General features: G+C 36.8%; 1 protein-coding gene across 1 annotated transcript; it reads left to right on the top strand.

The window, feature by feature from the left end:
- Window positions 1–4,220: 4,220 nt before the first annotated feature.
- On the top strand, window positions 4,221–9,768 carry LOC140155339 (noelin-2-like). The gene is made up of 5 exons (XM_072178135.1): window positions 4,221–4,688; window positions 5,490–5,879; window positions 7,226–7,403; window positions 7,760–7,889; window positions 8,505–9,768. Exons 1-5 carry the CDS (start codon window positions 4,614–4,616, stop codon window positions 9,184–9,186), a joined length of 1,455 nt encoding a protein of 484 aa, XP_072034236.1. The 5' UTR covers window positions 4,221–4,613; the 3' UTR covers window positions 9,187–9,768.
- Window positions 9,769–13,937: the final 4,169 nt, after the last annotated feature.

A 13,937-nucleotide genomic window follows, 5' to 3' on the forward strand; every position in this document is an offset into this window, starting at 1 on the left:
TGAGCCTTGGGGTAATCCAAACGAAGAAAATCATTGACGGATCTGAGATTACGGGTTGGATGATAAATATGGAGACAAGTGTTCAGATAATCTGGTGCTAAGTGGTTTAGAGTCTTGTAGACGCAGAGAAGCAGTTTGTAAATAATACGCTGTTGGACAGGAAGCCAATGAAGAGCAGATAACAGTGGTTGCGAATCGTGCTTGCGAGGTACATTAAAAACAAGTCGCGCTGCCCAGTTTTGTAGACGTTGAAGGCGAAGGACATGTTTATGTGGAATTGAAGACAAGAGACCATTACAGTAATCCAAACGGGACAAAACAAGTGAGCGAGCAGCATGATTACAAGTATCTTCATCAATATATTTTCGTATTCTAGTTAAATTACGTAGATGAAATGTAGTTGTCTTGCATAAATTAGTGATGTGCGTTGTCATAGACATATTTGTATCAAAAAAATGAACCAAGATTACGAACTGACTCGGATGGCAAGATGGTTGAATCTCCAATTTTGAGTGAAACATTGTTGATAAAGCGTGACGGATGTGGACTACTCAGTCCACTGTGATACTCTATAGACAAGGAGTAGTCTACATTAGTTTGTAACTCCTATGTCCTGAAGAAGTTAGTTCTAATTCTGACGAAAGTTTGCACATTTTTATACTTGTCCGACAACGAATCCGTTTAAATCCGTATTACGTAGAAAAAGCTTGAAAGCTTATCGATCAATGGCCATTCATACTTAGGGTTTTGGTATGTTCCATGTATTCTTCAATAATGGCACATTTATGTGTCTTCCTGCCAATAATGATTCAAGGTGGGTAAGGAGTAGCTAATTATCGGAGGATTTTTGTAAATGTTTATACCACACGATGGCGTTTACCAATGTGCATGCCTAACGCAATACTGTTGATAAAGCGATTTTCGACCTTCTGACATAAAACTACTGACATTTTGTTACTTTACTTCTTTTTCTTTAATTTCTTCACCACATATTGTTAAACAGATATATATTTGTGACCGTCCACCACAAACCAGCCGTAAAGTCGGCTCCCGGTCAATTTTGTTTTATTTCATGTTTAGAAAATATATATCAAGCTTTAATATGGTATATCATTTGACTTCAAACGATGAGAAGCGGGGTTGTGGCTTGTTGAACTTTGCTCCTTCAACAAAATGGTACCTTATTTCGGTTCTACATGTGTCTCTTTTTCCATTTTCCACATTGCTGGTAATAAATATCAAACAGTCATAATTGGCGGTCATTTCAAATTATCCCCAAGTCAACGAGGTTCAGTCATGCCCCTCATTTTTAATTGTTGGTACATACCTAGACCAAATACAATGCTTAGTAACCCACCACTTGAACAGGATTTAGCCAAAGCAAACAAAGACTAGAGCTATTTAAGAATTATAGACATAGGTAGAAACATGGAGCTAATATAGAAAGGAGAGGAAATAGATTACGTAACGCCTATTATTACTTTGTGCCTATTTGAGTTTCCGAAACGCTTTTCATCGAGAGGTACCTTTTGTTTGAGACAAAGGGCTTCCGCCATTAAATCGGTAACTGACCTGACAGGCAGGCTACTGACTATTTCTGAATCAATCAATAAAGCAAAGCAAATAATACTTGTAGGCCTATAATACTATACTAAATATATTATTGCGGACCAACCGATGCAGCTCGATACGCCCAATGTATGAATAAAAGCACCTAACAAGTCGCCCAATTGAACAGCTGTAGGTGTCGATCGCACGACTTCATGAATATTGATTGGCAACATTTTCCAATATGTCAGCGCTCAAATCGGACACAATAGAACAATAGACCCTTCAGTGCGTTGGGTAGAAGCTTATTATCCTCTTCAACAATAGAATCTTTTAGCGCTCTGTTTTGGTAAAATTCAGGAATCTTTGGGAGCTGCGCAGTCCAAAAACACGGGTCTTTCCGGGGGAGCATGTACACGTATGGTCATTTGTGCTAAGTACCCTGGGGTCTATTATATATCGTCACTCTGTTACGATAATTGTCCAAGTCATTTTATGTAATTTTGAGAACAAAGTAAAAAATATGGTTTAAGCATGCATCAGTTACGTAACTATTTCTGATTATTCCCTTTAATTTGTAGCATTATCATTTGTTTTGTGCAAAGATTTGTAAATAATTTTAATTGTACTTTGTTCTAAAAATTGCAAAAATTACTTTTATCGTAGCAATATCGTAGCAGGCTGTCGATATATTAAACAACACATTCTTATCCACATCTCATAAAATTCAGATTAACCAAAGAAGCAATTCAAGTTTTATAGAGCCTACAAAGAGCAACATTGTAACACTTAAGGGGGTACTACACCCCTGGACAATTTTGTGCCTATTTTTGCATTTTTCTCAAAAATTATAGCGCATTGGTGACAAGTAAGATATGTATATTATAGGGGCAAGGACTACAACTACTGCACTGAAAATTCAACAACTCAAGGCAAGTAGTTATTGATTTATTGATCAAATATTGGTTTTCCCTCATTTTTGACTGTAACTCCACAACTGTTTCTGTGCTGAAATAAAATTTCCAGTGCAATAGTTGTAGTCCTTGCCCCAATAATATACATATCTTACTTGCCACTGATGCGCTATAATTTTGAGAAAAATGCAAAAATAGGCACAAAATTGGGCAAGGGTGTAGTACCCCCTTAAGAGCAAAAGCTTAGAAGAGTGAACATGATCTGCACAGTAGGTTTCTGATTAAGAGGTTAAATAAAGTCTATACAAGATACGGTACTGGGGATTCTGTCATTAGGGTGATATGGGCATGCTTATAAAGGAAGTTGAAAAGGACAAAATGGGAATAACAAATTGCTTGATCCAGGGTATTGTTTTAAGATTCATATCTCCCCTAAACATTGTCTATTGCCATAGGATAGTGACCTTTATTGCGCATTTAGTTGAATATATGAATACAAAAGCCACCCAAGTCCATACTGTGGCCAAATTGATTTAAGCATGGGAATTTGTTGCTATGCATAGGCCTGTCATATGTATGAAAAAACAACTCAAATTCATCCACTGTGTCTATTGAGCATGTGAAAAATAGCATGTATGAAAGAACCACCCAATTCTATGATTTGAGTCTTGTAACACATTGATTGAAATCCAGTATGTATAAAAGTCCACTTGTAACACATTTCATTGCTTCAGAGTGACTTTTGAAACAAAATGGGTTTAATAAAGGAAAGTGTGTGGTTTATATTACATGGCAGAATGCTTATCAACATTATACATAACTGTGTGCTTTATTTTGTATTATCTTACTAGTGGTAATCTCATTCAAACATTGTTGTCATTGTATATGATTCAAAAAACCACCCAAGTCCAAAATTTAAAATGAACCCCACGAAGTCCCTGAAATGCTAATCGTCATACTTAATACAGTTTAACCCACACATTTGCACGTAAAACTTACCATATTGACCAGGTAAATATAACTGAAGGAATTAAAATGATACACGTGCTTTTCTCTCAAAATCACTTCCCATTGATTTGGGTGGGTTTTGTATTCATGTATTCAGTTGTTAAACGTAAGTTTTAAAGTGTTCCTTTAAAAAGAATGTATTTACAATCAATAGTTCAATATCTCCTCTGACATCATGAAATGGTACAATGCAGATCATGGGTTTTGGAGTTGTTTGATGTGATAATTTTTAATGTTTCTAACAATACATTTCATAATGATTTAAATTATAATATTTGAAATTATGATTGTTTTCAAATTCTAGACCTTCCAATACCAACAGCTATCACACTAATATAAACATATTTTTAGCTAATTTTAATTTACATTTTCTTCTATTTATCAAATTTTTTATCTTTTTTGGCTTTTATTTTTTATTCTAAAAACTGTATATTTGTTTGCAAATTGAGGGCGCTATTTATATATATATTAGATTTAATTTAGCCCAATAATATGAATCATTGCTTTCATTTCATGATAAAAGGTAGTTTGGTAGTTTCCTTGCTATACGTTGCTCATTATTATGATGTTTAATTGCCATCATACAAGTGTCTACCTCTTGTAAAAATACAAACAAAATTTAAGATAAATAGCGCCACCAGTGTTCAACTTTGCTTTAAAATTATACAGTTCTACATGCCATCAAACAACCGTGTTGAAATGCAGTAAACAGGAGTAAATTTAATATCACATTTCGTTATGAACTGAAAGTTGTAAAGAATTTGAGCTTATTTTAGGCTGTCCAAATAGCACTGTGTGACTATGACCTATGATGGATATGGGTCGTCTTGTAGATCACGCTGTACAAAGGAAGTCACTTCTAGTCAATTGGTTTTTCACTAATATACGTGATCACATAATTATTTTGATAACTTCTGATCATATTACATGACACTACAACGATATTCAGAATTATTAGGACGCAATACAGACAACTCATTGGGCGGTTGCCTCACGTACGCGTTCCCGGCTCACGTCGTCCAATAACGCTGTACAGACAACTCATAGGGACGGTTGCCTCACGTCCCCGGCTCGTGTCGTTTTAAGACTAAGTATTTTGAACTTGAAGTTTCTTAATTTTATTGGCCATCGCCAGCCATCATTATGGAACAAAGACTATTATCATTATTTCCACTAGCAGGATTAGTGCTGATTATTGTGCAGTGTTCATGCGCTGGGGTGAGTATCAAACTTCGCAGCACACATACAAACACACCCCAACAACCCAACCCTTCGCTCTCACACACCCGACAAATACGCCCCTATCACCATCAACAACCACTCATGCATCCCATCTCGCACGCACACCCCTACAATCCGCAAGCACACACACTCCACACACCCTACACACCGTGGTCCTACCTATTCCGAAGGGTCGTTTGTCCGAACACGATTTTCTATATCACGGGTCATAATAATACCGAAAGGTGTTTGATCCAAATGGTCACTTGTCCAAAAGGTATTTAGTCCGAAGGGTCCGAGAATGTCGGTCATTTCTCCGAATGGTTATTGTTGCAAAACACTATTTCTCCGAAAGTTCGTTACTCCGAAAGGCTTTTTATTCCAAAAAGGCCTTAATCCGAAAATGGTATAGGGATCATTACTCCGAAAGCAAAAACCCTTCGGATAATATTTTCGGAGAAACGACCCTTCGGACAAAAATGTAGGAGCAAAAACACACCTTTTATATCTCGTACAATGACCATTCGGAATAATAATCTGTCGGAAAAAAAATAGCTCTCAGAGAAATGACCGATCGGATCAAAGATCGTTCGGAACAAAATACTTTCTGAGCAAAAACTATTTGAAGCAAAAAATATTTGCAACGAAAACACTTCGAAATATAGCTGCACCCACCACTGATGAACAGAATAAATGGATTGAGCTTAAGATAGTAGCTAATTGTAATCTGCCAGTCTATGTCTGTCCAGTCAATGATATGAAACCACTGGATATTAATTTAATGCAATTCTCTTTCAGATGATCACCTCTCCCACGCCATCCACACCAGAACAATGTACTTGTATGTTCCGCACCCCTCCAGTGGTAGTTTGTACTCAATATGATGCTGACTACTTAGCGACTCTAAGTCGAGTTCAAGACAAGATAGCCAATGTGACGTCTCAGATCACTTACTACCAGGATGAGTGGAATAATGCAGAGGATCTGATCTTATCCATAGAAAGGAAGATGAGTCGCTTGACAACTGTTTGTTTAAAGGCAGAAGGACGCATGGTTGACGACGTGGATGATGGTGATGACAGAAACTTTGCAGAGATTAGCAAACACCTGTTAACATTAGAACGGATGATATCAGATGTCAAATATGACGAGTCGTATGGTGATATCATGTTGGAACTAGATTATAAGGTAATGTGGTCCGATGCTAAAGTTTTATAAGTCTTATGAACTACACCAGGCACAATACGAAACACGTCAGTTATAGTCATCCTTTTTATGGATTATTCTGAAATTTTGTTAATTGGAATTTTCGTTCCCATTTGACATTCTGTTTGTGAATATCGAACAAGAATTGATCAAGATATGCGCCTCCAATCCCTCAAACCCAAAATGAAAAGTTGCAACTTTAACAAATCAATTTTGCCTGTTACATTGTGGGCTTTATTGATTGGCCCGTGGTGCTTGTGTGCAACACAAAGATGCGTTCCCAATTGAAAATCGTTGAAATTGCAACTTTTGATTTTATGGTTTGAGGCTTTGGAGGCGCATATCTTGGTCTATTCTTGTTCGATTTTCACGAACAGGGTGTCAAATGAGAAAGCAAAGTTCAATTAACAAAACATATATTTCAGAATAATCCAAAATTATCAGGTTGTTGAACAGCAAACTTTTGATTTTATACCTTACCCAGCAAACACAAAACGTTTTCGACATCATTCGCAAAAGGTTATAAAAGGTTGTCAGAAAACGTTTAAATGTCGGGTTATATAAAGGGTATATTAAGAGTATAAAACGTTTTCATAACCTTAAAAAACATTTTTGATAATCTACTGCTCAGCAAACAAAAATGTTTTTACAGAAAACGTTTAAATGTCGGGTTATATAAAGGGTATAAAAACGTTTTAATAGCATTCCAAAAACATTCTTGAAAACTTAATACAAAACATTCTAAACAGAATGTTATTTTGGGGTTGAAAAAATATTTTGCGAAAAATGTTTGCCCAAAATATTTTCAATAACGTTTTAAAGGTTTTGAAAAAAACATTTTAAGAACATTTCTGTGTTTGCTGGGTTCAAACATTTTGACATAATGTTATTTAAGTATTGACACAATATTTGGCAAAAATATTTGCAAAAACAGTTTACAATAACATTTTTGAAAACATTTAAAAATATTGTTGTAGTGTGTTTTCATACAAAACGTTTTAAAACGTTATCATGACCTTTATATAACCCGACATTTTAATGTTATTAAAACGTTTTTACCTCAACCAAAAGCCAAAATATAACTTATTTAAAACGTTTTTAAAACGTTTTTGTGTTTGCTGGGTATATTGTATTGATGCTGCTTGGTGAAAAAGACATTCAGCATGATACACTCACGAAAACAATGTCATCAATTGGTAACCAGATGTGAATGCAAGAAAACTCCCGAAAGAAAATTTATGAGAGTTCAGCTTTAATTTTGAATAACGTGTTCTGATCTTTGCTTTAATTCTATTAATGCTATTATCTGATTTTAACTAAACTTGCAGTTAAGTAACCTCTCCAAACAACTGGATCAGCTAGCAACCGATGCAGTGAATGAACAAGAGGATGCCTGGATAGAACAAAATGAAGAACTCCAAGCAGAACTTGAAGAATGTCAGCAACAACCATCTGACACTGAAAGAGTGGTTACCATAACCCAATGGCCACATAAAGGATCACAAGGTACTACAAGTATTATATTTCGCAACATCTTTAAGGGACAGCTTCAAAATTCGACCGCCGCGCCGGTTGTCCGCCGGTTACGTCCGGTTGGAGCCGGTTTCTATTATTCTTAACAATGGAACGTGGTTCAACCGCCATCAACCGTCGGTCGAGTTTTGAAGCCGCCCCTAATACATTTTTAAATGCTACTGTTCACGTGTTTTTGTTTTGTTTGTTTGTTTGTTTGTATTTGTTGTTGTTGTTGTTGTTTTGTTTGTGTTTGTTTTTTGCTGACAATTTAATTGGACACTATAACAACAAAGCGTATATCTAACCTATAATCTTTCCTTTTCCTACACTTACATTAATTTTGACAGACACTTGTGCCAAGCTTTCTCGTATTTTGCAGCCATTCACCATTCGACAAGCGAGTCGTTCATCTGTTTGGTTTACTGATCCAGTTCAGGATGAAGGTGCCATATGGTTGGGACCATTCATTACGACAGTGTAAGTTTATGCACATTTTAAATGCTATGAAGAGCATAGTGGCCTAACGATTTACGGGGTTCGAATCATGGTCACAAGGTTCAGGTTGCGGGATCGAAGCCCGTCAGTGCCAACGTTATGCATTCTTGGGCAAGACTTTATCTTGCCTGTTTCACTCCACTCAAGGGTACAATAGGGAGATGTTGTTCTGCTATTGGGAGACATACAAACGCTGTTATTGTTTGCAGCCAAATAGATTAATATACACAACAAGATTCCTATTGCGGCCGCCTGTACAGGTACACCGTCAACAAGGTACCCGACTGGTACACATAGAGTACCTACACAGTACCGACACTGCTACTGCACAGGACCAGCAGTGGTACTGCTCTGATACTATACTGGTACTCCCCTAGTACAGCACAAGTACCTTCGCATTGATGTACCTGTGCAGGCGGCATCAATAAAAAAATCTTGTAGTGTATCCTGGAGGCAGTGGTACATTTTATTAAATTCCATTATAGGAAAGTTCCGTCAGCTCTCGCTCACTTTTTTTCTGTGTTATTGCTTCATCGGTCAAAATCAATTGTTACACCTATGTATATTGAGCTTCAACTTGTCGGTTTTTGCTTTCAGATGCACCAGAAGCAACTCATACGACTGTAGATACGGTAACTACCAGAAAACGGTTTCAACCTTACACATGTATAACACTACTTCTATGTTTGCCAAATCCGCCGACAATTACGTGACATATTATCTTCCTCGTCGAGTTCAGGAATCCTCTGTAGTTGCCTACGATGGCTACCTATACTACATTCAATATAACACCAGGGATGTCATCAAGTTTGATATCACAGCCAATAAGACGGTGACCATAAAGAGTCTCCCAACAGAGATTGGTTTCGGTACCTCATATCCATATACATCTGGCCTCTCGTCTCTTGATCTTGAAGTGGATGAATCTAGCCTCTGGATGATCTATTCTACAGCAAGCAATCAAGGGATGATTGTCTTCAGTACACTGAATACAAGTACCTTAGATATTGAAAACACTTGGTATGGTAATTTTCCTAAGAAATATCTTGGTAACTGTTTCGTTACTTGTGCTACCTTGTATTGCATCAGTTCGCACGATTCACACAATACCAAAGTGAACTATTTCTATGATACTAAGACTAATGAGGAAGGTTTCTTGAATGTACCATTTGATAACTTATATGGGAATATTCAATCCTTGCATTTCAATCCCTACGATCAGAAACTTCATGCAATGGACCAAGACCATGTGGTTGTGTATGACGTTATGTTTGAATAAAAATATAGAAAAGTTCTGAATTTATGGAATAGGGTAGCAAAGTTTGCAAACTTGTTATTCGTTTAATTCAATCATTAATCATGAAGTTATATTATAAAACAAAACATATAATTGGCTTACCATGCAAGAACAAGATAATAACCTTTCTGGTTGTTCCAGAATGCTTACGATTAATATCACATCGGGACATTAAAGATACATAACACTTTTGGAAATGTTTTAAGTTGATAATAATTATCTTCTACAAGTTTCAAAAAGTGAGCCGAGGTGGGTTTTTTAAACTTGCTGCTTTCTTTACGTTGTCAACGTTTTTGGTAGATAAAGAAGTATCTACTGCTGCTGGATGAAAGGCCCCATGTCACTGGATCGATAACGCAAAGCAACCTTTAAAAAAATTTCATTATTTTATAATGGTTTTTTTTAACTGTTTTCTGAAATTTTGCATTTTCCCCTTTGCGTTTTTTTGCGTTATTTTAGAATATTTAGATTTTTGGGGTCATTTTAGAATATTTTATGAACTTTTGTGATTAAATATAATCAATAGCAGTTGTAAAATGGAAGTAAATAAATAAAGAAGTGCCATTCCTTTGTTTGGTGTCATTATTTACTTATCAAGATAGTAAGTTCACAGTACATACGGGAACCTTCGCACATTGAACTGTTAGTACACAGCCAGTCTCCTTTTGTAGCTGGTGACCGGTGGTCTTTCACGTCACGTCAAATAAAGTTTTGAAAAAAAAAATCAAAGAAACGAGAAAATAGGGCATGACTTATCCGATTTTATAAAATGGTATAAGGACTATTTAGTGGGCCACTATAGAACATAGGCCTATATAAAACGCCAACTACTCCTTGAACGGTGAAGGGGGTCCGGCAAGGTCCGCAGAACTGGCATAAATTGGTCGCGGGCAACTGAACCCAAACCTCCACGTGGTGCCGGATGGGTAACGCTAACTTGGGCAATGAGGAACAGGTTTGGATGCGAGGAAGTCAGCTAGCGAATGATCATGTAAAGTTTTTTGCCACGTTCTAGCCCTTCCTCGGTTGACTCAGCCTGGTGTGGCTCTGAAAAGACACCATTTGGTTTTTAAACCCGTCTGCAAGGAAATGAAACGAAAATCACCGTACGAGTTTACAAGACTAGAGACAGATACAACGTGGCATGAAACTGAAAGGAAATAACTAAGATGCAGTGAAGCATATAACGTTTTGTGTTTGAACGAAGATATCCAGGTGAAATTTGACAAATGAGTGAGCCGTGGGTACTGGCGCAAATAACCGTTTGTGTTGAAAGCGCAATTTAAATCTACAAAATAAAAAACAAACGGTGAATGTGCACTCTTGAGAGTACGTAACCCGGGGTTCGGTATATGGTTGTGCAATATAATAAATATGGCTCAATAAATAATTGGCGAGAGATATACAGCAATATATAATTCTAGTGTCGGAATGGCCAGTGAAATACCGTGTTCAATATGCAATGGAGTTTTTCACAGAGATTCAGATGGTCAACTTTTCTGTCTGACCTGTCTCAACCAATGGTTAGAGAGCGATACCAATACTATTGAATGTGAACTATGCCGTGTTCCAGAAGAGAGATTCCAATGGCTAAAATGTACGAGTCCAAATCTGGACGATTGCTATGATGCATTCGACTACGATGGTAACTATGGGATGTGTGGCAGCCATCAGCAACTTCAACTTTTCTATTGCTACACATGCAAGAAAGCACTCTGTCAAATGTGCGTTACTTACAATCACGAGAAGAAACAGCACAATATTAAAAGTGTTGCCGATATTTGTCCACATCAAAGGCAATTTACAAGAGAGATGCACCAAGTTTTGAATGAGAGATTGCAAAAGGCAGTAGAACACGTTGCCGGTATTGAACGTTGTCGTGAACAACTGAATACTTGTGTTTTAGTTGCAGAAAAAGAGATGGATCAACTGGTAGCTGAAATTATCGAGAGCATAAAAGCAAAGGCTGACTTTATGAAGAAGCGGCTTAAACTTTTGCAGAAGACAAAAACGGATGAGTTGAAGCAAGAGAAGACGAAGGCTGTGATGCTTGTACGGGACATGGAGAGATCATTACAAGAGGCGATCGCCTGTGTTGACGCAACACCGGATCATGTGTACGTATCGAAGCATATAGATATTAATGAGAAGATGTTGAAATTGTGCATTGAGCAACAACATCATATGGAGAATGAGATATCCGGTAGCATCAAATTTGTTTCATATCCAAGTTGCTTGGATTTGAATTTCGGACAAATATTACACCAGCGCACTGTGAAGATGGTTGAGCATATCGGCGATTTCAAGAAGATAACGGCACTTTGTGGTTCCCGCGACGGACATTTAGCAGTATGTGACAAAAAGTCCAAAGACGTTCTTGTCTTTAGATATGTAAATCCAGAAGAAATTTGTTTTCAGTTCAGACTCAAAGATTGCCAACAATCTGCGAAAGGTGGCGGTCATTTTGACACTCCCACTGATTTAGGATTTTCAACTTCTAGAGACCTTTTATTGTCCAATTGCAATAAGTTTACTTTGTTTGACTTACAATCAAATAAATTCATTGGTATCATTTCTAGATTTGATACTGTCAAAGTGAGGAAAATGGCGGTCAATTCTGATCACGAAATTGTTGTGAGTGACGTCAAAACCAAAGCACTCTTTGTGATGAACCCGCTGGGAAAAATAATACGAACATTCAATATTCCTTTTGCGGCAACAAATAGTCTAGCAACCAATGGTCAAAAAGTTGCTTTTGCTAATCGAGCGCTTGGTCAAGTTTGTATCATGGATGTCAACACCGGTGACGTCATTTGTGAAGCTGATATTCCAAATGTTTCTGCCATTTCCTTTGATGATGACTCCGCTAGCATTTTAGTGACTAGAAACACTGTTCAAGATATGGGTGTCATAGAGCAATATTGCAGTAATACGGGGACACAGATTGGTGTTCTAGCAACTCGACTAGAAACACCTGTTGGGATAACATTATTAGGGACTACGCATCTGGCTGTTGCACACCAGAAATATGTCAAGATATTCAAAATATGGTGATTTTTTTTACCTAATAGCCGATTTTGAAATCAACAAAACTCACAAGTATTAACTTTTTAAAATGTATGCAGTGGTCATAATTCTTGGGGAACAACATGAAAATGAAATTTTGAAAGTACAAACTTCGCACAATTGAATGTAGCTTTATATATGTAAATCTAAACCAAATTTGTTTTCACCTCAGTCTCAAAGATTGCCAACAATCTTCGAAAGGTGTCGCTCATTTTGACACTCCCACTGATTTAGGGTTTTCAACTTCTAGAGACCTTTTATTGTCTAATTTCAATAAGTGAACTTTGTTTGACTTACAATCAAATAAATTTATTGGTATCATTTCTAGATTTGATACTCTAAAAGTGAGGAAAATGGCGGTCAACTCTGATCACGAAATTGTTGTGAGTGACGCCAAAAGCAAAGCACTCTTTGTGATGAACCCACTGGGGAAAATAATACGAACATTCAATATTCCTTTTGCGGCAACAAATAGTCTAGCAACAAATGGCCAAAAAGTTGCTTTTGCTAATCAAGTGCTTGGTCAAGTTTGTATCATGGATGTCAACACCGGTGACGTCATTTGTGAAGCGGATATTCCAAATGTTTCAGCAATTTGCTTTGATGATGATTCCGCTAGCATTTTAGTGACTAGAAACACTGTTCAAGATATGGGTGTCATAGAGCAATATTGCAGTAATACTGGGACACAGATTGGTGTTCTAGCAACTAGACTAGAAACACCTGTTGGGATAACATTATTGGGGACTACGCATCTGGCTCTTGCACATCAGAAATATGTCAAGATATTCAAAATATGGTGATTAACAAATTTTTGCTTTTTAAATTTTTAAAATGTATGCAGTGGTCATAATTCTTGGGGTCATAATTCTAATGCAAGATATTCAAAATATGGTGATTTTTGCACCCAATAGCCGATATTATATTTACATAAACAAAACTTAAGTTAGACCAGATCTTATGTTCGAACTGGTCTGACCATGGAGGTTAGTCTTAGGGAGGAATCCTTTTACTCTTTTCTTTTCATCCTTTATTCCTAGCAAAGTCAAAAAGTTAAACCGGAGCCATCTAATATTAAAGCTACACGTATTTGCCCTTAACAGGATCTAAAATTATACAGAATACATGTAGGGTATACTTAAGAGTTCCTTCTCCCTAAGTCTAATGTCCATGGTTAGATCAGGTCTAAAGTTAGACATGTGGTCCGTATGCACAAAACAAATTAGACCTGATAGATCTATTATAAAGTATACTTTTCAAAGATAGAAATAGCTAGAATCAATGCTGTTAATAAAACAAATCTTGGAATGTGCAAATAAAAAAAAATTCAGGATGTCTAACTTTTCTAATTGAAGATTGGAAATTTCCAATATAAGGGATGGTTTCAAAATCCTACAACCTGCACCCCGGCAGTACCAGTGGTTTAACCTCATTCTACGCATGGTTAAAAACAACAGAAACCAGGCCTAACCAATGGAGGGTTGGGTTTTGAAACCATCCCTAAATGGCTTCAATAATCCCCTCCATAGGGGTGTGAATCTACACTCTAATTTCACACTATTCATTTTTCTGAATAGAATCCCTACTTTTACTACATAGTTATTCGTTTTGATGAGATATATTGTCCATTTTGATTAGGTATATTATCACTTTGAACAAACAATCTC

This window comes from Amphiura filiformis, chromosome 6 (genome assembly GCF_039555335.1).
Source record: "Amphiura filiformis chromosome 6, Afil_fr2py, whole genome shotgun sequence".
NCBI lineage: Eukaryota > Metazoa > Echinodermata > Ophiuroidea > Amphilepidida > Amphiuridae > Amphiura > Amphiura filiformis.

Coding starts and splice junctions, on each gene's coding strand:
- LOC140155339 (XM_072178135.1), top strand. CDS start 4,614: ATGGAACAAAGACTATTATCATTATTTCCACTAGCAGGATTAGTGCTG. Junction 4,689..5,489: donor TGCAGTGTTCATGCGCTGGG/GTGAGTATCAAA, acceptor ATTCTCTTTCAG/ATGATCACCTCTCCCACGCC. Junction 7,404..7,759: donor GCCACATAAAGGATCACAAG/GTACTACAAGTA, acceptor TAATTTTGACAG/ACACTTGTGCCAAGCTTTCT.